We start from the raw sequence: 25,681 nt of genomic DNA, 5'->3' as shown, positions 1-25,681 counted from the left end.
AACATCATTCTCAAAGGTGAAAAACTGGAAGCATTTCCTCTAAGATCAGGAACAACACAAGGATGCCCACTCTCACCACTATTATTCAACATAGTTTTAGAGTCCAAGCCACAGCAATCAGAGAAGAAAAAGAAATAAAAGGAATACAAATTGGAAAAAAAGAACTAAAACTGTCACTGTTTGCAGATGACATGATACTGACACTATAAAACTCTTAGAGGAAAACATAGGAAGAACACTCTTTGAGATAAATCACAGCAAGATCTTTTTTGATCCCCCTCCCAGAATAATGGAAATAAAAACAAAACTAAACAAATGGGACTTAATGAAACTTCAAAGCTTTTGCACAGCAAAGGAAACCATAAACAAGACAAAAAGACAACCCTCAGAATGGGAGAAAATATTTGCATATGAATCAATGGAGAAAGGATTAATCTGCAAAATATATAAAAAGCTCATGTAGCTCAATATTAAAAAAACAAACAACCCAATCCAAAAATGGGCAGAAGACCTAAATAGACATTTCTCCAAAGAAGACATAAAGATGGCCAAGAAGCACATGAAAAGCTGCTTAGCATCACTAATTATTAGAGAAATGCAAATCAAAACTACAATGAGGTATCACCTCACACCAGTTAGAATGGGCATCATCAGAAAATCTACAAACAACAAATGCTGGAGAGGGTGTAGAGAAAAGGGAACCCTCTTGCACTGTTGGTGGGAATGTAAATTGATACAGCCACTATGGAGAACAGTATGGAGGTTCCTTAAGAAACTAAAAGTAGAATTACCATGTAACCCAGCAATTCCACTACTGGGCATATACCCAGAGAAAACCATAATTCAAAAAGACACATGCACCCCACTGTTCACTGCAGCACTATTTACAATAGCCAGGTTATGGAAGCAACCTAAATGCCCATTGACAGAAGAATGGATAAAGAAGATGTGGTACATATATACAATGAAGTATTACTCAGCCATAAAAAGGAAAGAAATTGGGTCATTTGTAGAGACGTGGATGGATCTAGAGATTGTCATACAGAGTGAAGTAAGTCAGAAAGAGAAAAACAAATATCGTATATTAACGCATATATGTGGAGCCTAGAAAAATGGTACAGATGAACCAGTTTGCAGGGTAGAAATTGAGACACAAATGTAGAGGACAAACATATGGACAGCAAGGGGGAAAGCTGGGGGGACAGGTGGTGGTGTGATGAATTGGGAGATTGGGATTGACATATATACACTAATATGTATAAAATGGATAACTAATAAGAACCTGCTGTATAAGAAAATAAATAAAATAAAATTCAAAATCTCAAAAAAAATATACAAGAGCTATATGAAGTAATAATAATAGCTAACAATTACTGGGTATGAACTATGTGCCAAGAAGTGTTTTAAGCACTTTTTACATCATACATTGCTTAATCTTCACAACAACCTGTGATATAACACTATTATTATTATTACCATTCTCACATGAGTAAATTGAGGCTCTGTGAGGTTAACTACCTTCCCCATAATAACACAGGAGGTAGAAGTATAAATTGAAGACAGTCTCACTACCAAAGCTCTGTTCTTAATTAGTTTGATATATTATGCTGTTATAAAACTCCACTCAGCTATATAATAGAAGACAGGAATAAGAACCAAAACATAAATATGCTAGTTCTCCCCCAATTAATCTATAAATTTAATGGACTACCAATCAAAATGCCAAGAATTTTTTATAATAAAACTTAAAAAGCTTATTTTAAAAATTCATATAGAAAAGAACATCTACAACCATAGACAATTTTTAGGGGTACTTCCCTTACCAAATAACAAAACAGATCACAAGGGCTATGGCAATTTAGAAATTCTAATGGGGGAGGAATAAACAATTACATCACTGAAAAGGAACAGATTATCTAGAATCAGATCCATGTATGGTGGAAATCTAGTTTATATTGACAATGCATTTCAAATAAGTAGGAAAGGCTGGACTATTTTAAAAATGCTATATCCATGAGGAAAACATGAAATTAATCTATCCTTCCCCATGTGCGCACACTTCAAAAACAAATTCCAGATGGATTAAAAGGCTATACAGAAATAAACTACAAATGTTAAAAGAGATTATAAGAAAAAACACATTTGGCTGAGGAAGGACTTTCTGAGTTTAGAATGCAAAAGTAAGAAGCACAGAAAGGAAAACACTGACAGAATTGACCTCAAAAAATCAAAAATATCTATAAGACAAAGGACAATATTAACAATGTTAAAAGTCAAATGGGGAGAGAGAAAAGAAGGTATGTGTATTTATAAAAAGCAAAAGGAAGGATCCTTGCACTGATGCACTGATGGATTTTCATCAAAGTTGGTGGACTGTATCAATGTCAATATCCTGGTTGGAATATTGCACTATAGTTTTGCAAAACGCCAACACTGGGCAAGCTGTGTAAAGGGTACATGGTCTCTCTCTGTATTATTTCTTATAACTGCATGTAAGTCTACAATTATATCAATGAACATTTCAATTAAAAAAAGGGCAAGTGTCTGACTGGAGGAAAATATTTTCCACATATTTAACACCCAAAGTATTAATAGCTAGACTAAAATATTCCTATAAATCAACAAGAAAAACTACATAATAGAAATATAAGCAAAACACACAAGCAAATTAGGGAAGCAAAGTAAGTATTCAAAAAACATGAAAATATATTTAATTTTGTCAATAATTAGGAGAAAACTAGAGTGCAGAGAAATATTTAATCTACCCGCTAAATTTTTTTAAAACAACAAAAATTCATCGTCTCACAGTTCTAGAGGCTAGAAGTGTGAGATGAAGATGCCACCATAGTTGGTTTTTCTGAGGGCTGTGAAGAAAAATCTGTTCCCTGACTTTTGCCTAGGTTCTGATCGTTTGCTACCTGGCAAAATTTTAAAGATTGATTATATAAATTCTTGGTAAGAATCAGGGCATTAAGAAAACTCAGACCATTGGTTGGGTGCACAGAAAATTTAAGCATTTCACACAATACTTTAGCACTATTTAAATTTAAAATTACCATCACTTAATCTGGCAATATTTTTTCTGAGAATACTAAAGAAATATCAATACTTGTGCATGTGCCCCAAAATATAAGTATAAAGATCAGCATTGTTAAAAGAGTGAAAAAACTGAAGTCCCATCAACAGGAGAGTGTTGATGTATAATATCATGTTATACATTATATTATAGTGTATAGTAACTGAATATTATGCAAAATTGTTATTACCAACATAGAGTAATTGATCAGTATACAGCTATTTCAAAGATTAAGTATACCATCTTTAAAAGCGTTATCTTTTAAGATGAAATATAGCATTATCTACTAAAGGGAACCAGGGTTCCTTGGAGAAATGGCTTATTGCAGACAGGGGAAACACGAGTATAATATGAGCCTGGAACATCTTGTGGTTCCAGCAAGTACAGAAATGTTCAAAACTTATGGTGACATGAAAAGAACATAAGATTCAGCTTAAACAGGCTCCTACTAGCCAGAGCCAAATCTAGGACAACTTTAGACACAAAATTCATATTGATAGTGATGGATTATAACCCTTAGAATAAAGAGAATAAGAGAGAATCCATGGATCCATAGTACATATAAAGAGAGGAAGAGCGAGAGGTTGAAAGATAAAGCCAAGTGCGGTAAAATAACATTTGTGGAATCGGAGTGCAAAGTATATTGGAATTCTTTGTATTATCTTTGCAACCCTTCTGAAAAGTCTAAATTATTTCAAAATAAAAGGTTAAGAAGAAAAATGTCTGAGTTAAATCTAATATAAACTGACAATTACTAGAAAAAAAATTAGATGATATATTTAAAAACTCAACTTGCAGAATTATTTCTATAGAAGAAGAGAGACTAAGGGAACTGGTGTGGAGAATGAGGAAGCACTATTACTCTGATCTGTGTGTTTATGTAGGTTTGAAAATTTTTCAATAAATTAATATTTGTGTACTACTTGAAGCCCCTCCCTTCATACACACTCCACCCTCTGCCCCAAAGATTAATGCCCCTGGAACAGGTGATAGACGACCAGGTAAACAAGGAAGAGTGAGATATAGGAGAGAATAAAGAAAACTAATACATGGATCCAGGATTCACTGGCATATCTTACCATGAAATTTCAAAATCTCAGTTATGAAATTATAATTCCATACCAGTATCCACATAAAAAAGCTGTATGTCTTATGAATGAAATTTAAAATATCCAAATTACAGAATTATAATTCCACACCTGGCATCTACATTAAACTCTCTGAGTAAGGAATGCCGAAGTAGAATTACAACCCTGCAGATTTTGCAGATGCCAATTTATACTAACCACATATGAGGTAGTGATGGGCACTGACTCATTTTAAAACCCTCCACCAGCCTGTCATCTTCCATTTGCTTAGTCCTACTGCACTCTAGCAATACAGGACCTTTGAAAATGACTCTAAATTTCAATAATTTGTATGACTGTGACTGAAGGTTACTAACAGGCACCAGTGAGGAGAAAATGGATTCACTTGATTCTCTTTTGCACAAATGGACTACTTCAAAGGAAAAAAATACAACTCGGTGGGGGGGAAAGTTACAAAGGTTTGAGGTGTGGGACTTGGTTCAGAGTTCCAAAAATTACCACAACATAAACTAATAAACAAAAATTGTCTAAGCAGGCCCTAAAGAAGCATCTTGTTTTCTGTTATTAGTCCACTTTTATTCCTTTAATATTCAGTATTCTCAGCCCTCCCCTGCACCTCCATTTTATTCCAAACTCTTGATTTTCTTCTGATTTCTTACAAAGCTATTTTTCATATCATCTTCTTCCCTTTCTGGGAACTAAGTTTAACATGATATAATTCAACATGATTCTTTCCCTACAGATACAACTGACTTTCTGCATGTCACCCTGGAACCTCTGTACGCTTCCCTGGCACTCTCCACATACCACAGTCACAGATTCAAACTGCAGTTTGATATATCACACATTAAATGCAAACTTCTGCCTCATCTGCATTCTGAAATTCTGAGATGACCGTTATCTATCTACATACAATTTTTTTAATTTAAGGGAAAACAGGTTGTCTTTAGACTGACATTGCCAAAGCACATGCCACTGCCCTGTGCTTAAACATCACTCCTAATGAAATTTTCATGAGGTTACTGTCATCTTGAAACAAGGCCCTGCCAATGGTCAGATTACTGCTCTTAGAGCCTCAGCCCAAAGCAGAACGATAAAGGGTTTGATTCCTAAGTTTAAAACTGATACCAAATACTCACAAGAACTGTATCAAAGTTCAGACCCTTTGACTCACTGGTTCCCATCCAGGGAATCTGTCTTAAGAAAATAATTCAAAAAATTAAAAAATCTATCTGTATGAATATGTTTATTCCAACATCATCCACAAATAATGTGAAACACTGAGACCAATGTCACCGTCCAAAAATACAGGAATTGTTACGTAAATTTTGACGAATCAGTTCAGTGGTCACTTATCAAGAAATCATTATGAAATGAGGCTTATTAAGACTGTATAACTTAGAATAAAGTTTAGAAGCAAATCATAAATGAAAAAAGAGAAACTGCACTTAAAAAACACTAGAATGGAATAATAAATTAATAATTATGAGGGGCTTTCCTGGTGGCGCAGTGGTTAAGAATCTGCCTGCCAGTGCAGGGGACACGGGTTTGAGCCCTGGTCCGGGAGGATCCCACATGCCGTGAAGCAACTAAGTCCATGCGCCACAACTACTGAGCCTGTTCTCTAAAGCCCGCGAGCCACAACTACTGAGGCCTGCATGCCTAGAGCCCATGCTCCGCAACAAGAGAAGCCACCACAATGAGAAGCCCATGCACCGCAACAAAGAGTAGCCCCCACTCTCAGCAACTAGAGAAAGCCCGTGTGCAGCAGCAAAGACCCAATGCAGCCAAAAATTAAATATATGAATAAATATTTTAAAATAATCAATTATGATATAGAAATTCTTTTCCTTAAAAAGTTAAAAAATATTGTTTTACTTTTGATTTTACAATAAACAAAATTGGAAGAAAGTAAATAATACGAGGAAACCTCTTCTCTGAGGCCAAACAAAAGTCTGAAAGCCTGGATTTTCCTATTCTTATGTAGAAAATTAAATTATTTTCAGAATCAGCAGGACCACACCATCTAAGACTAAAGGTGAAAATTACACAATTGGAAGGTTTGAAACTTGCTTTGGACAGATGTCAAATCATGCCCAATGGCTTTGAGGGGATACAATAGCCAGAAGAAAAAGAAACGGTAAAAAAGTTGTTATATTACAAACCACTTGTTCTCGAAACCAAGATTATGTAAACTGTACCTGATTGGAAGTTCAAAGATCAGAAGTCATAAATGGAAAAGGAATCAGAAAAAGAGCCACCTTGGGACAAGATGTATTCTTTCAGCCTTAAGAGTTAATGTTTTTCTAGTCCCTTAGTGAAGAGGAATTAGGTGTTATTGTCAGAATCCACTGACTTTTTAGAAAAGAAAACTACAGTGGCATTATTATCCCATCCCCAGGAGGAGGTACTGCTGTCCCTTCTTGGCACCATCAAGGTGCTCACATCAGAAGCCATGAAATGTATAGCATCTTTGGTATAGAAAGTATGCCTCCTCTTTACAATAATCCTTCCTCATAAAACCCCATCCTTGTCTTTAAAAAAACTTCTCTTGTGATTAAAGTGTGAAAATTTTTGTTGAAAAGTCAAACAAACAAAAAATTCCAATGTGAACAATGTTCCATGTCAATTGTACATGTCCTGGGTCTGATCCATTTTCTTTATTTTGTAATTAACTGCCTAAATGCTTTAAGAAGCTTCTGGCTTCATTAAACAATCTGGAAACAGTACAAATTTTTTGCAAAGAATTAGCTGTCAAATTATTCCTCTAATAACGTATTGTTTCCTGATGCTAGTGTTGAAATGCCAAGGCACTCTGAGAGATAACTTTTGGAAAATTTGAGCTCAAAGCTTTTAAATAGTATAAGATATTGTTTTTTGAACCAGCTGTTAAGCAGAGGACAAGGCCAGCAAGAAAAGGAGGACACAGTAATGGAGTTGCCAGTAACAACTCTGGGCCTCCTTTCTGACATTGGCACATTAATGTTGGCAAAAGGGTTCCCAGCAATTGCAGAACAGTAATTAGGCAGGATATTTTTTTCCAAAAGGAAAAAAACCTCTATTTCTGTGTAAATTAAGAATTCCACATGTTAGAATAAAATGAGAAAAAATATAAATTAGAAAAATATAGAAAAGCTAATCTAACGAGGTTATCAAATGTTAAATTCTCTAACTGGTAAAAGAACTTTCAAAATTTCACCTCCAAGGAAAAAGAAAAAGAAGTTGTCTAAGCTGATGTGTTTACTTGGGTCTCAAGATCTTAGTCTAAAGCTGCACTGTCCAATACGGTAGCTACTGGCCATGTGTGGCGATTGGGCACTAGTCCAAATTGATATGTGGTATATGTGTAGAACACACACTGGATTTCAAAGATTTAGAATGGAAAAAAAACAATGTAAAATGTCTCAATATTTTGCATACAGAAATTGAAATTATAATATTTTATATTTACCAGATTAAATAAAAACATTATTGAGGGGAGGAGTCAAGACAGAGGTGTTGGAAGACATGGAGTTAGCATCTCCCCACAACTAGGGCACCTGCTAGCCACTGGCAGGAGACTCTGATGCCCAAGGAGACAGAAGGAATCCCAGAGTGAACTGGTAGGACACAGGGGGACTGGCAGGGGAGGAGAAGTAGAGGCCAGACAAGATCGGCACCCCTGAGGCCAGGGAGATAAGGAGAGGCAGGTCGTGGGGGGGGGACTCTCTAGGAAGAGCAGGAGAGGAGCAGAGGGCGATCACCTGACCCACTTGGACCAGGGAGCCTGCTGAAATCCCAAGCTGGTATCCCCCCGCAAGGCCCCATCCAGGCTGTGTGGGTCCTGGGGGCATGGAGGGAGGCTGGGGAGATCAGGAGAGGCAGGCGGGAGGGGCCTTCCCAGACCAGAGAAGCAGGAGAGGAGAGGAGGGCATTTACTCTGCCCACTCGAGCCCAGGAAGCCTACTAAGCTCCCAGCTGAGGTCCCCTGCCCTCTGAGACCAGGGGTGGGAGGCACACCTGGGCCCCTTCTGTTCCTTAGCCTAAGCCCCACCCCCCACAGTCCCCAGGGCCTTTTCCAGCCCTGTGGGTCCTGAGCATTGGCTCCACCCAACACCCAAACCTTGCCCTTGCTTAGGACCCGCTCTCCACAGCCAAGGCCTTCCCCGCCCCCCCCATTTTTTTTTCTTCTTTTCCCTCCTCCTCTTTTTTATTACTGTGGTACTGATGTACCTTCCAGTTACTGACTCATCTATATTTTTATTTTACATTCTCTTTCTATACCTCTTAGCTTCCTAGTCTAATTTTATTTTTTACTTTGTTATTGCTCTCTTTTTTTTTTTTGGCCAACCCACATGGCTCCTGTGGTGGGAGCTGTGACTCCAAACCACTGGACTAACAGAGAACCTCAGACTCAGGGAATATTCATTGGAGTGAGGTCTCACAGAGTTCTTCATCTCAGCACCAAGATCCAGCTCTACAAAATAGCCTACAAACTCCAGTGCTGGAAGCCTCAGGCCAAACAACCAATAAAACAGGAAAACAATCCCACTCATAAAAAAAAAAAAAAAGAAATGAGACAGCAAAGCAAGGAGCAAGGTAAAAACCTATAAGACCAAATAAATGAAGAGGAAATAGGCAATCTACCTGAAAAAGAATTTAGAGTAATGATAGTAAAGGTGATCCAGAATCTCAGAAATAGAATGGAAGCATGGATTGAGAAAAATACAAGAAATGTTTAACAAAGATCTAGAAGAACTAAAGAACAAAAAAGAGAGATGAATAACACAGTGAACTGAAATGAAAAATACACTAGAAGGAATCAATAACAGAATAACTGAGGCAGAATGAATAAGTGAGCTGGAAGACAAAATGGTGGAAATAACTGCCAAGGAGCAGAATAAAGTAAAAAGAATGAAATGAATTGCAGACAACTCAGAGACCTCAGGGACAACACTAAACACACCAACATTAGAATTATAGGGGTCCCAGTAGAAAAGAGAAAAAGAAAGGGTCTGAGAAAATACATAAAGAGATTATAGTGGAAAACTTCCCTAACATGGGAAAAGAAATAGTCACCCAAGTCAGGGAAGCACAGAAAGTCCCATACAGGATAAACCCTGGGAAAAACACACCACGGCACATATTAATCAAACTAACAAAAGTTAAATTCAAAGAAAAAGCATTAAAAGCAGCAAGGGAAAAACAAAAAATAACATACAAAGGAATACCCATAAGGTTATCAGCTGATTTTTCAGTGGAAATTCTGCAGGCCAGAGGGGAGTGGCAGCATATTCTTAAAGTGATGAAAGAGAAAAACCTACAGCCAAGATTACACTACCTAGCCAAGAGTCTCATTCAGATTCAATGGAGAAGTCAAAAGCTTTTCAGACAAGCAAAAGCTAAGAGAATTCAGCACCACCAAACCAGCTTTACAACAAATGCTAAAGAACCTTCTCTAAGTGGAAAACACAAGAGAAGAAAAAGACCCACAAAAACAAACCCAAAACAATTAAGAAAACGGTAACAGGGACATACATATTGATAATAACCTTGAATGTAAATGGATTAAATGCCCCAAGGGAAAGACACAGACTGCTCAATAGATACAACAACAAGACCCATATATATGCTCTCTATAAAAGACCCACTTCACACCTAGAGACACATACAGACTGAAAGTGAAGGGATGGAAAAAGATACTCCATGCAAACGCAAATCAAAAGAAAGCTGGAGTAGCAATACTTGTATCAGATAAACAGACTTTAAAATAAAGACTGCTACAAGAGATACAGAGGGACACCACATATTGATCAAAGGATCAATGAAAGAAGAAGATATAACAATTATAAATGTTTATGCACCCAACAGAGGAGCACCTCAATACATAAGGCAAATGCTGACAACCATGAAAGGAGAAATTAACAGTAACACAAAAATAGTAGGGGACTTTAACACCCCACTTATACCAATGGACAGATCATCCAAACAGAAAATAAATATGGAAACAAAAGTTTTAAAAGATACAATAGACCACAGACATCTAATTGATATTTATATAACATTCCACCCCAAAGTGGCAGAATACACTTTCTTCTCAGTGTGCATGGCACATTCTCCAGAATAGATCATGTCTTGGGTCACAAATGAAGCCTTGGAATATTTAAGAAAATTGAAATCATATCAAGCATCTTTTCTGACCACAGTGCTATGAGACTGGAAATCAATTACAGGAAAAAAACTGTAAAAAACACAAATACATGGAGGTTAAATAGTGTGCTACTAAATAACCAGGAGATCACTGAAGAAATCAAAGAAGAAATTTTAAAAAACATAGAAAAAAATGACAACAAAAACACGACAACCCAAAACCTATGGGACGCAGCAAAAGCAGTTCTAAGAGGGAAGTTTATAGCAATTCAATCTCACCTCAAGAAACAACAAAAATCTCAAATACACAATCTAAACTGCACTTAAAACAACTACAGAAAGAAGAACAAAGAAAACCAAAAGTCAGTACAAAGAAAGGAATCATAAAGATCAGAGCAGAAATAAATGAAACAGAAATGAAGAAAACAATAGCAAAGATCAATAAAACTAAAAGCTGGTTCTTTGAGAAGATAAACAAACTTGATAAACCCTTAGCCCGACTCATCAAGAAAAAAAGGGAGAGGATGCAAATCAATAAAATTAGAAATAAAAAAGGAGAAATCACAACTGACACTGGAGAAATACAAAGGATTATAAGAGGCTACTACAAACAACTATATTCCAATAAAATGGACAACCACAAAGAAATGGACAAATTCTTGGAAAGGTACAATTTTCCAAGACTGAGCCAGGAAGAATTAGAAAATATAAACAGACCTATCACAAGTAATGAAATTGAAACTGTAATTAAAAATCTTCCAACAAACAAAAGTCCAGGACAAGATGGCTTCACAGGCAAATTCTATCAAACATTTAGAGAAGAGCTAACACCAATACTTCTCAAACTCTTCCAAAAAATTGCAGAGGGAGAAACACTCCCAAATTCATTCTACAAAGCCCCCATCACCCTGATACCAAAACCAGAAAAAGATATCACAAAAAAAGAAAATTATACATCAATATCACTGATGAACATAGATGCAAAAATCCTGAACAAAATACTAGTGAACAGAATCCAACAGCACACTAAAAGGATCATACACCATGATCAAGTGGGATTTATCCCAGGGATGCAAGGATTCTTCAATATACGCAAATCAATCAACGTGATACACCACATTAACAAACTGAAGAATAAAAACCATAGGATCATCTCAATAGATGCAGAAAAAACTTTGCCAAATTCAACACCCATTTATGATAAAAACTCTCCAGAAAATAGGCATAGAGGGAAACTACCTCAACATAATAAAGGCCATATATGACAAACCCACAGCTAGCATCATACTCAATGGTGAAAAATGGAAAGCATTTCCACTAGAATCAGGAAAAAGACAAGAATGTCCACTCTCACCACTCTTATTCAACACAGTTTTGGAAGTCCTAGCCACAGATATCAGAGAAGAAAAAGAAATAAAAGGAATACAAATTGGAAAAGAAGTAAAATTGTCACTATTTGCTGATGACATGACACTATACATAGAATATTCTAAAGATGCCACCAGAGAGCTACTTGAACTAATTAATGAATTTCATAAGGTTGCAGGATACAAAATTAATGCACAGAAATCTCTGGCATTCTTGTACACCAACAATGAAAAATCAGAAAAAGAAATTAAGGAAACACTCCCATTTACCACTGCAACAAAAAGAATAAAATACCAATGAATAAACCTGCCTAAAGAGGTGAAGACTTGTACTCAGAAAACTATAAGACACTGATGAAAGAAATCAAAGATGACATAAACAGATGGAGAAATATACCATGTTCTTGGATTGGAAGAATCAATATTGTGAAAATGACTATACTACCCAAAGCAACCTACAGATTCAGTGCAATCCCTATCAAATTACCAATGGCATTTTTTACAGAAATAGAACAAAAATCTTACAAGTCATATGGAAACACAAAAGACCCCAAATATCCAAAGCAACCTTGGGAAAGAAAAACAGAGTTGGAGGAAGCAGGCTCCCCGACTTCAAACTGTACCACAAAGCTACAGTAATCAAGACATTATGGTACTGGCACAAAAAGAGAAATATAGATCAATGGTACAGGATTGGATGCCCAGAGATAAACCCACGCACATATGGGCACCTAATTTATGACAAAGGAGGCAAGAACATACAATGGAGAAAAGACAGCCTCTTCAGTAAGTGGTGTTGGGAAAACTGGACAGCTACATGTCAAAGAATGAAATTAGAACGCTACCTAACACCATACAGAAAAATAAACTCCAAATGGATTAAAGACTTAAATGTGAGACCAGACACAATAAAACTTTTAGAGGAAAAACATAGAAAAAACACTCTTTGACATAAACCACAACAATATCTTTTTTGACCCATCTCTTAGATTAACAGAAATTTAAAAAATAAACAAATAGGACTTAATGAAACTTAAAAGCTTTTGCACAGCAAAGGAAACCATAAACAAGACCAAAAGACAACCCTCAGAATGGGAGAAAATATTTGCAAATGAAACAACAGACAAAGGGTTAATCTCCAAAATATACAAAGAGCTTGTGGAGATCAATATCAAAAAAACAAAGAATCCAGTTAAAAAATGCGTGGAAGACCTAAATAGACATTTCACCAAGGAAGACATACAGATGGCCAAGAGCCACATAAAAAGATGCTCAGCATCACTAATTATCAGAGAAATGCAAATCAAACCTACAATGAGGTATCACCTCACACAGGTCAAAATGGCCATTATCAAAAATGCTAGAAACAATAAACGCTGGAAAGGGTGTGGTGAAAAGGGAACCCTCCTACACTGTTGGTGGGAATGTAAATTTGATACAATCACTATGGAAAACAGTACGGAGGTTCCTTAAAAAAACTAAAAAAAAAAAAACTAAAAATGGAACTACCATATGACCCAGCAATACCACTGAGCATATACCCTGAGAAAACCATAATTCAAAAGAAGGCATGCACCACAATGTTCACTGCAGCACTATATACAATAGCCAGGACATGGAACCAACTGAAATGTCCATCAACAGATGAACTGATAAAGAAGATGTGGCACATATATACAATGGAATATTACTCAGCCATAAAAAGAAATGAAATTGAGTTATTTATAGTGAGGTGGATGGACCTAGAGACTGCCACACAGAGCGAAGTAAGTCAGAAAGAGAAAAACGAATACCATATGCTAACGCATATATATGGAATCTTAAAAAAAAAAAATGGTACTGATGAACCTAGAGGTAGACATAGAGAATGGACTTGATGACATGGGGTGGGAGGGCGAACCTGGGGCAAAGTAAGAGTAACATTGACATATATACACTACCAACGTAAAACAGCTGGCTGGTGGGAAGCAGCAGCATAGCACAGAGAGAACGGCTCGGTGCTTTGTGAGGACCTACAGGGATGGGATAGGGAGGATCAAGTGGGAGGGGATATGCGGACATGTGTATGCATATGGCTGACTCGCTTTGCTGTGCAACAGAAGCTAACCGGGTATTGTGAAGCAATTATTCTCCAATGAAGATCTATTAAAAAATTATTAAATTAATTTCATCTGTTTCTTTTTACTTTTCTTAATGTACCTCCTAATAAATTTATGATGACATATGTGGTTCATATTTTGGCTCTCACTATATTTCCTTTTTTAAAAGAATTTTATTTTATATATATTTTTATACAGCAGGTTCTTATTAGTCATCCATTTTACACACATCAGTGTATACATGTCAATCCCAATCTCCCAATTCATACCACCACCCCCCACCCCCGCCACTTTCCCGCCTTGGTGTCCATCTGTCTTTTCTCTACTTCTGTGTCTCAATTTCCGCTCTGCAAACCGGTTCATCTGTACCATCTTCTAGGCTACACATATATGCGTTAATATACATTTGTTTTTCCCTTTCTGAGTTACTTCACTCGATAGGACAGTCTCCAGACCCATCCACATCTCTACAAATGACCCAATTACATTCCTTTTATGGCTGAGGAATATTCTATACCACCACCCCCCACCCCCGCCACTTTCCCGCCTTGGTGTCCATCTGTCTTTTCTCTACTTCTGTGTCTCAATTTCCACTCTGCAAACCAGTTCATCTGTACCATCATCTAGGCTACACATATATGCGTTAATATACATTTGTTTTTCCCTTTCTGAGTTACTTCACTCGATAGGACAGTCTCCAGACCCATCCACATCTCTACAAATGACCCAATTACATTCCTTTTATGGCTGAGGAATATTCCATTGTAAATATGTACCACACCTTCTTTATTCATTCGTCTGTCAATGGGCATTTAGGTTGCTTCCATGACCTGGCTTTGTAAATAGTGCTGCAATAAACATTGGGGTGCATGTGTCTTTTTGAATTACGGTTTTCTCTGGGTATATGCCCAGTAGTGGAATTGCTGGGTCATATCGTAATTCTATTTTTAGTTTTTTAAGGAACCTCCATACTGTTCTCCATAGTGGCTGTATCAAATTACATTCCCAACAACAGAGCAAGAGGGTTCCTTTCTCTCCACACCCTCTCCAGGATTTGTTGTTTGTAGATTTTCTAATGATACCCATTCTGACTGGTGTGAGGTGATACCTCAGTGTAGTTTTGATTTGCATTTGTCTAACAGTGATGTTGAGCAGCTTTTCATGTGCCTCTTGGCCATCTGTATGTCTTCTTTGGAGAAATGTCTATTCAGGTCTTCTGCCTATTTTTGAATTGAGTTGTTTGTTTTTTTAATATTGAGGTGCTTGAGCTGTTTATATATTTTGGAGATTAATCCTTTGTCTGTTGATTCATTTTCAAATGTTTTCTCCCATTCTGAGGGTTGTCTTTTTGTCTTGTTTATTGTTTCCTTTGCTGTGCAAAAGCTTTGAAGTTTCATTAAGTCCCATTTGTTTAGTTTTGTTTTTATTTCCATTACTCTAGGAGACGGATTAAAAAATATCTTGCTGTGATTTATATCAAAGAGTGTTCTTCCTATGTTTTCTTCTAAGAGTTTTATAGTATCCGGTCTTACATTAAGGTCTCTAACCCATTTTGAGTTTATTTTTGTGTATGGTGTTAGGGAATGTTCTCATTTCATTCTTTTACATGCAGCTGTCCATTTTTCCCAGTACCACTTATTGAAGAGACTGTCTTTTCTTCATTGTATATCCTTGCCTCCTTTATCATAGATCAGTTGACCATAGGTGCATGGGTTTATCTCTGGGCTTTCTATCCCATTCCATTGACCTATATTTATGGTTTTGTGCCAGTACCATATTGTCTTGATTACTGTAGCTTTGTAGTATAGTCTGAAGTCAGTGAGTGTGATTCCTCCAATGCCATTTTTCTTCCTCAGGACAGCTTTGGCTACGCAGAGTCCTCTGTGTCTCCATACAAATTTTCAGATTTTCTGTTGTAGTTCTGTAAAAAATGCCATTGGTATGTTGATAGGGATTGCACTGAATCTGTAGATTGCTTTGGGTAGTAGAGTCATTTTCACAATATTGATTCTTCCAATCCAAGAACATGGTATAGCTCTCCATCTGTTGGTATCAGCTTTAATTTCTTTCATCAGTGTCTTATAGCTTTCTGCATACAGGTCTTTTGTCCCCCTAAGTAGGTTTATTCCTAGGTATTTTATTTTTTTTGTTCCAATGGTAAATGGGGTTGTTTCCTTAATTTCTTTCAGATTTTTCATCATTAGTGTATAGGAGTGCAAGAGATTTCTGTGCATTAATTTTGTATCCTGAAACTTTACCAAATTCAATAATTAGCTCTAGCAGTTTCTGGGTGGCATCTTTAGGACTCTTTATGTATAGTATCATGTCATCTGCAAACAGTGAGTTTTACTTCTTCTTTTCCAATTTGTATTCCTTTTATTTCTTTTTCTTCTCTGATTGCAGTGGCTAGGACTTCCAAAACTATGCCGAATAACAGTGGTGAGAGTGGACATTCTTGTCTTGTTCCTGATCTTAGAGGAAATGCCTTCAGTTTTTCACCATTGAGAATGTTTGCCGTGGGTTTGTCACATATGGCCTTTATTATTTTGAGGTAGGTTCCCCCTATGCCCACTTTCTGGAGAGTTCTTATCATAAATGGGTGTTGAATTTTGTCAAAAGCTTTTTCTGCATCTATTAAGATGATCATATGGTCTTTATTCTTCAATTTGTTAATATGGTGTATTGCATTGATTGATTTGCGTATATTGAAGAATCCTTGCTTCCCTGGGATAAATCCCACTTTATCATGGTGTATGATCCTTTTAATGTGCTGTTGGATTCTGCTTGCCAGTATTTTGTTGAGGATTTTTGCAACTATATTCATCAGTGATATTGGTCTGTAATTTTCTTTTTTTGTAGTACCTTTGTCTGGTTTTGGTATCAGGGTGATGGTGGCCTCATAGAATGAGTTTGGAAGTTTTCTTTCCTCTGCAATTTTTTGAAAGAGACTGAGAAGGATGGGTGTTAACTCTTCTCTAAATGTTTGATAGAATTCAGCTGTGAAGCCATCTTGTCCTGGACTTTTGTTTGTTGGAAGATTTTTAATCACAGTTTCAATTTCACTCCTTGTGATTGGTCTGTTCATGTTTTCTACTTCTTCCTGGTTCAGTCTTGTAAGGTTATACCTTTCTAAGAATTTGTCCATTTCTTCCAGGTTGTCCATTTCATTGCCATAGAGTTGCCTGTAGTAGTCTCTTCGGATGCTTTGTATTTCTGTGGTGTCTGTTGTAACTTCTCCTTTTTCGTTTCTAATTTTATTGATTTGAGTCCTCTCCCTCTTTTTCTTGATGAGTCTGGCTAATGGTTTCTCAATTTTTTTTATTTTCTCAAAGAACCTGCTTTTAGTTTTATTGATCTTTGCTACTGTTTTCTTTGTTTCTATTTCATTTATTTCTGCTCTGATCTTTATGACTTCTCTCCTTCTGCTAACTTGGGTTTTGTTTGTTCTTCTTTCTCTAATTCCTTTAGGTGTAACATTAGATTGTTTCTTGAGGTAGGCTTGTATAGCTATAAACTTCCCTCTTAGAACTGCTTTTGCTGCATCCCATAGGTTTTGGTTCGTTGTGTGTTCATTGTCATTTGTCTCTAGGTATTTTTTTATTTCCTCTTTGATTTCTTCAGTGATTTCTTGCTTATTTAGTAACAGATTGATTAGCCTTCATGTGTTTGTGTTTTTTACATTTTTTTCCCTGCAATTGATTTCTAATCTCATAGCATTGTGGTAAGAAAAGATGCTTGATATGATTTCAATTTTCTTAAGCTTACTGAGGCTTGATTTGTGACCCAAGATATTATCTATCCTGGAGAACATTCCATGTGCCCTGAATAGAAAGTATAATCTGCTGTTCTTGGATGTTATGTCCTATAAATATCAATTAAATCTATCTGGTCTGTTGTGTCATTTAAAGCTTGCGTTTCCTTATTAATTTTCTGTATGGATGATCTGTCCATTGGTGTAAGTGAGGTGTTAAAGTCCCCCTCTATTTTTGTGTTACTAGCGATTTCCTGTTTTAGAGCTGTTAGCAGTTGCCTTATGTATTGAGGTGCTCCTATGTTGTGTGCATACATATTTATAATTGTTTTATCTTCTTCTTGGATTGATCCCTTGATCATTATGTAGTGCCCTTCCTTGTCTCTTGTAACATTCTTTATTTTAAAGTCTATTTTGTCTGATATGAGTATTGCTACTCCAGCTTTCTTTTGATTTCCATTTGCATGGAATATTTTTTCCATCCCCTCACTTTCAATCTGTATGTGTCCCTAGGTCTGAAGTGGGTCTCTTGTAGACAACATATATATGGGTCTTGTTTTTGTATCCATTCAGTGAGCCTGTGTCTTTTGGTTGGAGCATTTAATCCATTCAGGTTTAAGGTAATTATCAATATGTATGTTCCTATTACCATTTTCTTAACTGTTTTGGGTTTGTTTTTGTAGGTCTGTTTCTTCTCTTGTGTTTCCCACTTAGAGAAATTCTTTTAGCATTTGTTGTAGAGCTGGTTTGGTGGTGCTGAATTCTCTTAGCTTTTGCTTGTCTGTAAAGCTTTTGATTTCTCCATCAAATCTGAATGAGATCCTTGCTGGGTAGAGTAATCTTGGTTGTAGGTTCTTCCCTTTCATCACTTTAAGTATATCATTCCACTCCCTTCTGGCTTGTAGAGTTTCTGCTGAGAAATCCTCTGTTAATCTTATGGAAGTTCCCTTGTATGTTATTTGTCGTTTTTCCCTTGCTGCTTTCAATAATTTTTCTTTGTCTTTAATTTTTGCCAATTTGATTACTGTGTGTCTCAGCATATTTCTCCTTGGGATTATCCTGTATGGAAATCTCTGTGCTTCCTGGACTTGGGTGGCTATTTCCTTTCCCATGTTAGGGAAGTTTTTGACTATAATCTCTTCAAATATTTTCTCGGGTCCTTTTCTCTCTCTTCTCCTATGAGGTCTCTTATGCTTTCTTCATTTCTTTTCTTTCTTTTTTCTTTATTGTGTTCTGCAGCAGTGAATTCCCCCATTCTGTCTTTCAGGTCACTTATCCGTTCTTCTGCCTCAGTTACTCTGCTATTGATTCCTTCTAGTGTATTTTTCATTTCAGTTATTGTGTTGTTCATCTCTGTTTGTTTGTTTTTTAATTCTTCTAGATCTTTGTTAAACATTTCTTGCATCTTCTCGATCTTTGTCTCCATTCTTTTTCTGAGGTCCTGGATCATCTTCACTATCATTATTCTGAATTCTCTTTCTGGAAGATTGCCTATCTCTGTTTCATTTAGTTGTTTTTCTGGGGTTTTATCTTGTTCCTTCATCTGGTACATAGACCTCTGCCTTTTCATCTTGTCTTATCTTCTGTGAATGTGGTTTTTGTTCCACAGGCTGCAGGACTGTAGTTCTTGCTTCTGCTGTCTGCCCTCTAGTGGATGAGGCTATCCAGCTCTCACTATATTTCTATTGCACCACAATGGTTCATGAAATGAATCAGACTAGATTAAATTCCTTTAAAATCCCTTCTAGCTCTAAAGGGAACCCTCTTGCACTGTTGCTGGGAATGTAAATTGATAGAGCCACTATGGAGAACAGTATGGAGGTCCCTTAAAAATCTAAAAATAGAACTACCATATGCCCCAGCAATCCCACTATTGGGCATATACCCTGAGAAAACCATAATTCAAAAAGAGACATGTACCACAATGTTCATTGCAGCACTATTTACAGTAGCCAGGATATGGAAGCAACCTACGTGTCCATTGACAGATGAATGGATAAAGAAGATGTGGCACCTATATACAATGGCATATTACTCAGACATAAAAAGAAATGGAGTTATTTGCAGTGAGGTGGATGGACCTAGAGTCTGTCATACAGAGTGAAGTAACTCAGAAAGAGAAAAACAAATACCATATGCTAACACATATATATGGAATCTAAAACAAACAAACAAACAAAAATGATTCTGATGTACCTAGGGCCAGGACATGAATAAAGACACAGATGTAGAGGATGGACTTGAGGACATGGGGAGCGGGGAGGGTAAGCTGGGACAAAGTGAGAGAGTAGCATTGACATATATACACTAACAACTGTAAAATACATAGCTAGCGGGAAGCCGCTGCATAGCACAGGGTGATCAGCTCGGTGCTTTGTGACCACCTAGAGGGGTGGGATAGGGAGGGTGGGAGGAAGACGCAAGAGGGAGGGGATATGGGGATGTATGTATACATAGAGCTGTTACACAGCAGAAACTAACACAACGTTGTAAAGCAATTATACTCCAATAAAGATGTTAAAAAAATAAATCCCGTCTAGCTCTAGCATGCTGACACTAAGAGACTATAGGTTCAAGCTAACAAATTTTAATTTCAAAGTTACTTTAGAGAAATCCAGGGTTAATTACTATTTCATATTTCTCCACACTTTTTCACCCATGCCCACTACTGTTTTCTCAATTCTGTTTCCTATGGATCCCCAATAGCCAAGAAAAATGAATGTCCATTTATTTATTTATAAACTGCAAGTATACAGTTCATAGGGCCATTCTGAATTGTCATTCAGTCATATTCCTCTGAATCACCTGTGGAACATATAAAAAATATTGATTCCTAGGCTTGATATCTGGAGATTCTGACTCAGTACATTTGGTATGAGATAGGATCCTATACTTCTCAAGAAGCTACCTACATCACTCAGAGGCTCAGCCAGGTTTGGGAATCAGTTGTCTAGCCTAACTTACTTCATCTGTAGCTGGGGTAAAATTAATTGTTCTAGAGACAAGGCCTGGTGGCCCCCAACCTGGAGCAAGGATGTAGAGCTCCTAACTCCAGCTCACTGCCATTGTTGACACCTGTTCTGACAAACACTCATATTACTCACTCCTCAAGAGCTCCAGCCATCAGTATATCTTCCTTGTCAGTTTTAACATCCAACTCAGGTTCTCCACTAAGCAGAAGCTTCAAGTTATAAATAACCAGCAAAGTACCTAGAGGAAAAATAGATATTTGACTCGTCAATATTTAACTATACTATGTGTTAGTTATGGTGCTATTATCTCACCTATAGAATTAAGCCTGCTATAGACCAAATTTCTTTTTGTACCTCCGTAAATAATATGCTTGGATAAGTTCCAAGATATACGTCTTATAGCAAATTCCACTCTCTGCCAAACAGTGTTGAGTTTCTACAGTATAGCGCTTCTTTTTACTATTCATTATGTCTTTCAATGTGGATTCTTAAACTTTGGAGCTCTATTCATAATTTGCATTACAAAAACTGTTAGAAGCCTGAACCAAATGTGTATTATAGGCAAAGCTCTCACTGGCAGAACTGAAATCAATGCACATAAGAACAAAGATGAATTTTCAACATTTGTATAAATATGAAGTACTGCTTTTAGATCCTGAAACAGGTGTTGGTAAACTTTTTCTGTAAAGGGCCAGATAATAAATACTTTAGGCTTTGCAGGCCTCTCACATCTACTCACAACTCAACTCCACAGCTGTAGCATGAAAGCTGCCATAGGGAATACACAAATGAATGATGTGGCTATTTCCAATAAAAATTTATTAACAAAAACAGCTATGGGGCCGATATGACCTGCAGGCGCTAGAGTTTGCTGACCCCTGCTCTAAAGCACAGTAAACAAAAAATCCAAATTCTTTATGAAATTGATTATAATATCAAGACATACACCATTGTCAGAGAAATTTTAAGAACAACGAATTACACTTTTTTTTGGTAATACTAAAACAGAAGGGAGAATAGCAGAGTGACTAAGAATTTGGACTTGGACTTGGGAGCCTAAATACTTGGGTCTACATCCTGGATCAACCATTTACTAGCACAATGACCTCAGGTAAGTTTCCTAACCTCTCTGAACCTAAGTTTTCTAATCTATATGATGGAGCTCATGAGGTACCTAAAAGACTGAGTTGTTTAGAGGACTAAATGAATTAATTTTTATAAAGCATTTAGAAAAGTATTCAGGAAACAGTACCTCTTTCATTTATATGAGTATTTCACAATTAGAAGGCAACTAAGAGATTACATTAACTGTCCATAAAGTATGCCACATATGTTAATGAAATGAATATTTATTTAATTGCCACTATTTTTCCGCTGTGAGAAAGGGAAAAGGATGACATAAAACATCACTTTTAAACAAAATGACACAGGTTTAGAGAAGAAATTTTGAAGGTAACACAGGCCAAGTCACAAAAAAAATCTCAGAATTTTGCTATAAGCATAACATAAAACAGAATTTTAATATAAACATAACAGAATTTTGCATATAAACATTACAAAAAGTAGAATGCAAATAGTTTTCTCTAGAGCAGGAATCTTTTTGCTTCCAGATATGAAAAGTGGTAGAAGTCTGGAGGAAGACTGGCACAGAAACCTGGATTCGTTATTTTATAAATTGCTAACTCTCTTATAAACCCTGGCATCATCTAATCTTGGATGCTGCAGTAAAGCATCTGGTGCAGAGACTGTGATTCCCTGCGGTAATAGCCTGTATCATCCTCTTCTTATCCAGTTTCACCAAGCTCACACAAGTACAAACCTTTCTCCCAGTGTCAGGGACTTAAGAATGATTCCCGTTTGGACTCTCCTGAGACAAAACTTATATAAATAAAATGAATAACTGCCCCATATGAGACTCCATGTGATATTGTAAATAGAAGAGAATACGAAATCATATTTATAGTCTTTCATAAGACACTGAAAACAAATACTTTCACATCAAAATTTCAGGGTTGTGATGATCTTACCACATTTCCCATAGATCACATCAAACTGCTGCATCAATTCAGCTTCAGTTTTAAACGGAGAATACTTAAAAATTATAGACAATTCCGTTGAGAATTTCTGAGGATCATCTGTGACAGATTCTCTGGTTCTTGTTAACCATGAAGGTATTGGAACCACAACCTATTAAAAAAACACACATCAATTTACTATGAAATACACAAAGAAAAACCATCATTCTTTTGTCTGATCCTAATTCAGTTCATTTACCATGCAGCCAAATTATAAAACACTAGGTTAAATGTTTATTTTTCCCAGGTATTCTAGTTTTATAAGGAAGAGACACATGACAAATATGTATACTTGGAGTCTTATCCTAAAATGTTCCACTGTAGAATGTGGGAACAGATGGAATCTACCTCAGTCCCCTATGGAATTATGGGTAGAATGGAAGAGGGGACAACAGTATCAGCATTTTAGAAGTTGAAAAGCATATCCAAGTATGACAGCATATCCAAGAAGTAGGACAGCATATCCAAGTAACCAATCTAAAGCCTGTGCCAGGCAGGAGAAGCACTAGCCTGATTTACAATTCAGAATCTGCTAAAAGGCTCAGAGATTGATGGCATGAATTAACTCTGGAGGTAGGGTAAAGGGAGAAGAGAGCTAGAAGTAGCATCCAGGTCCCCACCTGGCAATAGCTCCTCCCCCACCTCCACAGGGACTGATGTTTATTAATTGGAAAGAGTGGAACAAAGCACATCTGAATTAGAGGATATATCAGGCACAGTTGGCAGGGGACCTTACTTAGATTAGAGGGATTAAACAAAAGTATACATATTGGATGCTGAGAACCCCAGATCTCTTCTCTCATTTGGCTCCCAGGAAGCTGTCAGCTAGACCTTCAGGCAGAAGCCTGTAAGAGTCTTCTTTGAGATATCTGACCAGCCCAGAAGGAAAGACATGAGGCAACTTATATTGAGGATTTTCCAATAAAACATCCCAGTTAGATCCCATTATTGTGACCTGCATAGCTGTCAAGCCCCACCCACACTCTCAGAGCTTTCAATTGGCACTTTATTGAACTAATCTTTAAATTATTCAGGATTAACAGTCATCTAAGAAAAGCCTCTAATGTGACAGACAGAGACCAAATAAACAAGCACAAACAAAGCAACTGAGTGGTAACAAAAACCATAAGAGGAAGATGAAAATTTCAGGGGAAAAAAATCAATTGTAGTTAATATCTTCAGAGCTCTAAGAAGAAATACTGTATCCATGAAACAAGAACTACATATCTTTAAAAAGGAATATTGAGAGACTAAAAAGACTCCTTAGAAGTAAAGAATATGATTACAGAAAAAATTTTCTTTTTAAGGGTTGGAAGATAAATGTAAGAAAATCTCCCAGAAAACAAAACAAAAATATAAAGGACAGAAAACAGGAGAGAAAGGGTAAGAAAACTAAAGAACTGTCTCTAGACATCCAAGAGCTAAGAACAGGTATTGTAAAAGGAGAGAAAAGATAATATGGATGGAAGAAAATCATGCAATATTACAGGAAAATATCCCAGAATTAAAGGACATGAGTTTCCAGACTGAAAATGTTCAACAAGCAGCCAGCACGATGGGTACAAATAGACCCACCCAAAGGCAAAACACTGAAATCAGAACAGAGGGGGAAAAGCCCTCCCAAAAATAGAGGGGGAGGGGAAAAGAATGGGTCACCTAGAAAACTCAGGAATTTAAATGGCTTCAGACTTCTCAACACTAGAAATTATAAGATCATGGAACAATGCCTTCAAAATCCTGAAAGAAAACTAATTCCAAGAAAAAACATCAAGCCAAACTATCATTAAGTATTTGGGTGGGATAAAAACATTTTCATGCATGTGAAGTCTCAAAATATTTTACCCCTCATGCACTCTTGCTGAGAAAGCTAATGGAGGATATGTTACACCAAGAAGAGGGAGCACACTAGGAAAGACCTGACACAGAAGAGAAGTAAAGAGAATTGCCAGAATGATGGCAGGGGCATATCCCAGGATGGCAGCTGAATACCAGCCATGGAAAGCAGGAATGTGAGGTGCAGCACATAAGAAGATTCCAGAGTAGAGTTCTTCAAGATGGTGGAACCATCAAAATAACAGGTTGAGACTGGGGTTAACACAGTGATAAAAGACATATAAGACCAAGCAAATATTCAGTGATAGCGATAAGCATACAGAACACTAAGCAGGCAATTAGTAATTATTAATTAAAAGTTTTGCAGGAGAGAGAAAAATCATAGTTTATGACATGGTATAATTGTATGTAGTGCCTGTATAGTCTCTAATGTAAATAGTGAATATTGGCACAACCAAAATTACAACTGAGCCATACTGAGGGTGGAGAATTGGAAGGGTATGTATGTGTGATGGGAGCAAAGAAAAAGAAACAGATAAATCCTCCCCTTTTACAGTGGGAGGTTAACAGAATAGATAATGCCTAAATCAAATCAAGAAGTAGCAATACAAGCATGTTATATAGAGATTTACAGGAAAGTAGCAAAAGAATCAGCTAATACTGTTGAAAGAGACTGCCTCTGTAGAAGTGGAAATGGAAATGGAAAGGGGCTGCAGGCTTTAGTTTAAAAAAAATAAAAGGAAATGGCCCATCTTAGGAAAACTATAACCTCAGCTTTGGCCCAATTTCCCATGTCCTTTACATACAAAAAGTACAATATAAATGCTTAAAGTATTGCTTTTCCTCAGGTCAGAATCCCACTCAGCTACTCCCTATTGCTTCCAGACTATTCCTGTCAACCAGCCCCACTCCACTGCTGCCAGTGGGCATGCTGGGCTCCTGCTGGACAGTCCCCCATCTCCACACTGTCCCTCCAAACCCCACAGTCATCTCAGGTCTGAGACTTGCCACATGCTATTTCTCACCATATACCAGCCTTTCCAGTTACACGTTGTCCTCTCCCCATAAAACCCTCATTGGCCACTCAAGGCTCTCTCATCTCTCCATCCATATCACTGCTTTTGACAATTGAGTAACAGCAGGAACACATACTCATTGAACAGCATGCTTTTTAAACACCCCTGTTTTTTTTATTTATCCAGTTCATACGTGTCTGCCTTATTTGGTGATAAGGCTGAAAATACTGATGGTCGGGTGGTCCCGCTTGTTTTCTACCTTCCACAGGGTCTAC

The 25,681-nt window shown here is 37.0% G+C and overlaps 1 protein-coding gene across 1 annotated transcript in view; it reads right to left on the bottom strand.

The window, feature by feature from the left end:
• Positions 1-25,681, bottom strand: part of MORC1 (MORC family CW-type zinc finger 1) — a 185,422-nt gene that overhangs the window by 143,858 nt on the left and 15,883 nt on the right. The window contains 2 exon segments of the mRNA XM_024735327.1: positions 20,615-20,720; positions 22,510-22,669. Of these exon segments, the coding sequence (XP_024591095.1) occupies positions 20,615-20,720; positions 22,510-22,669 (266 nt within the window).

Source organism: Neophocaena asiaeorientalis, unplaced genomic scaffold, assembly GCF_003031525.2.
Source record: "Neophocaena asiaeorientalis asiaeorientalis breed wild unplaced genomic scaffold, Neophocaena_asiaeorientalis_V1.1 scaffold136, whole genome shotgun sequence".
Taxonomy (NCBI): Eukaryota; Metazoa; Chordata; class Mammalia; order Artiodactyla; family Phocoenidae; genus Neophocaena; species Neophocaena asiaeorientalis.
This window is presented reverse-complemented; position numbering and strand designations above follow the sequence as displayed.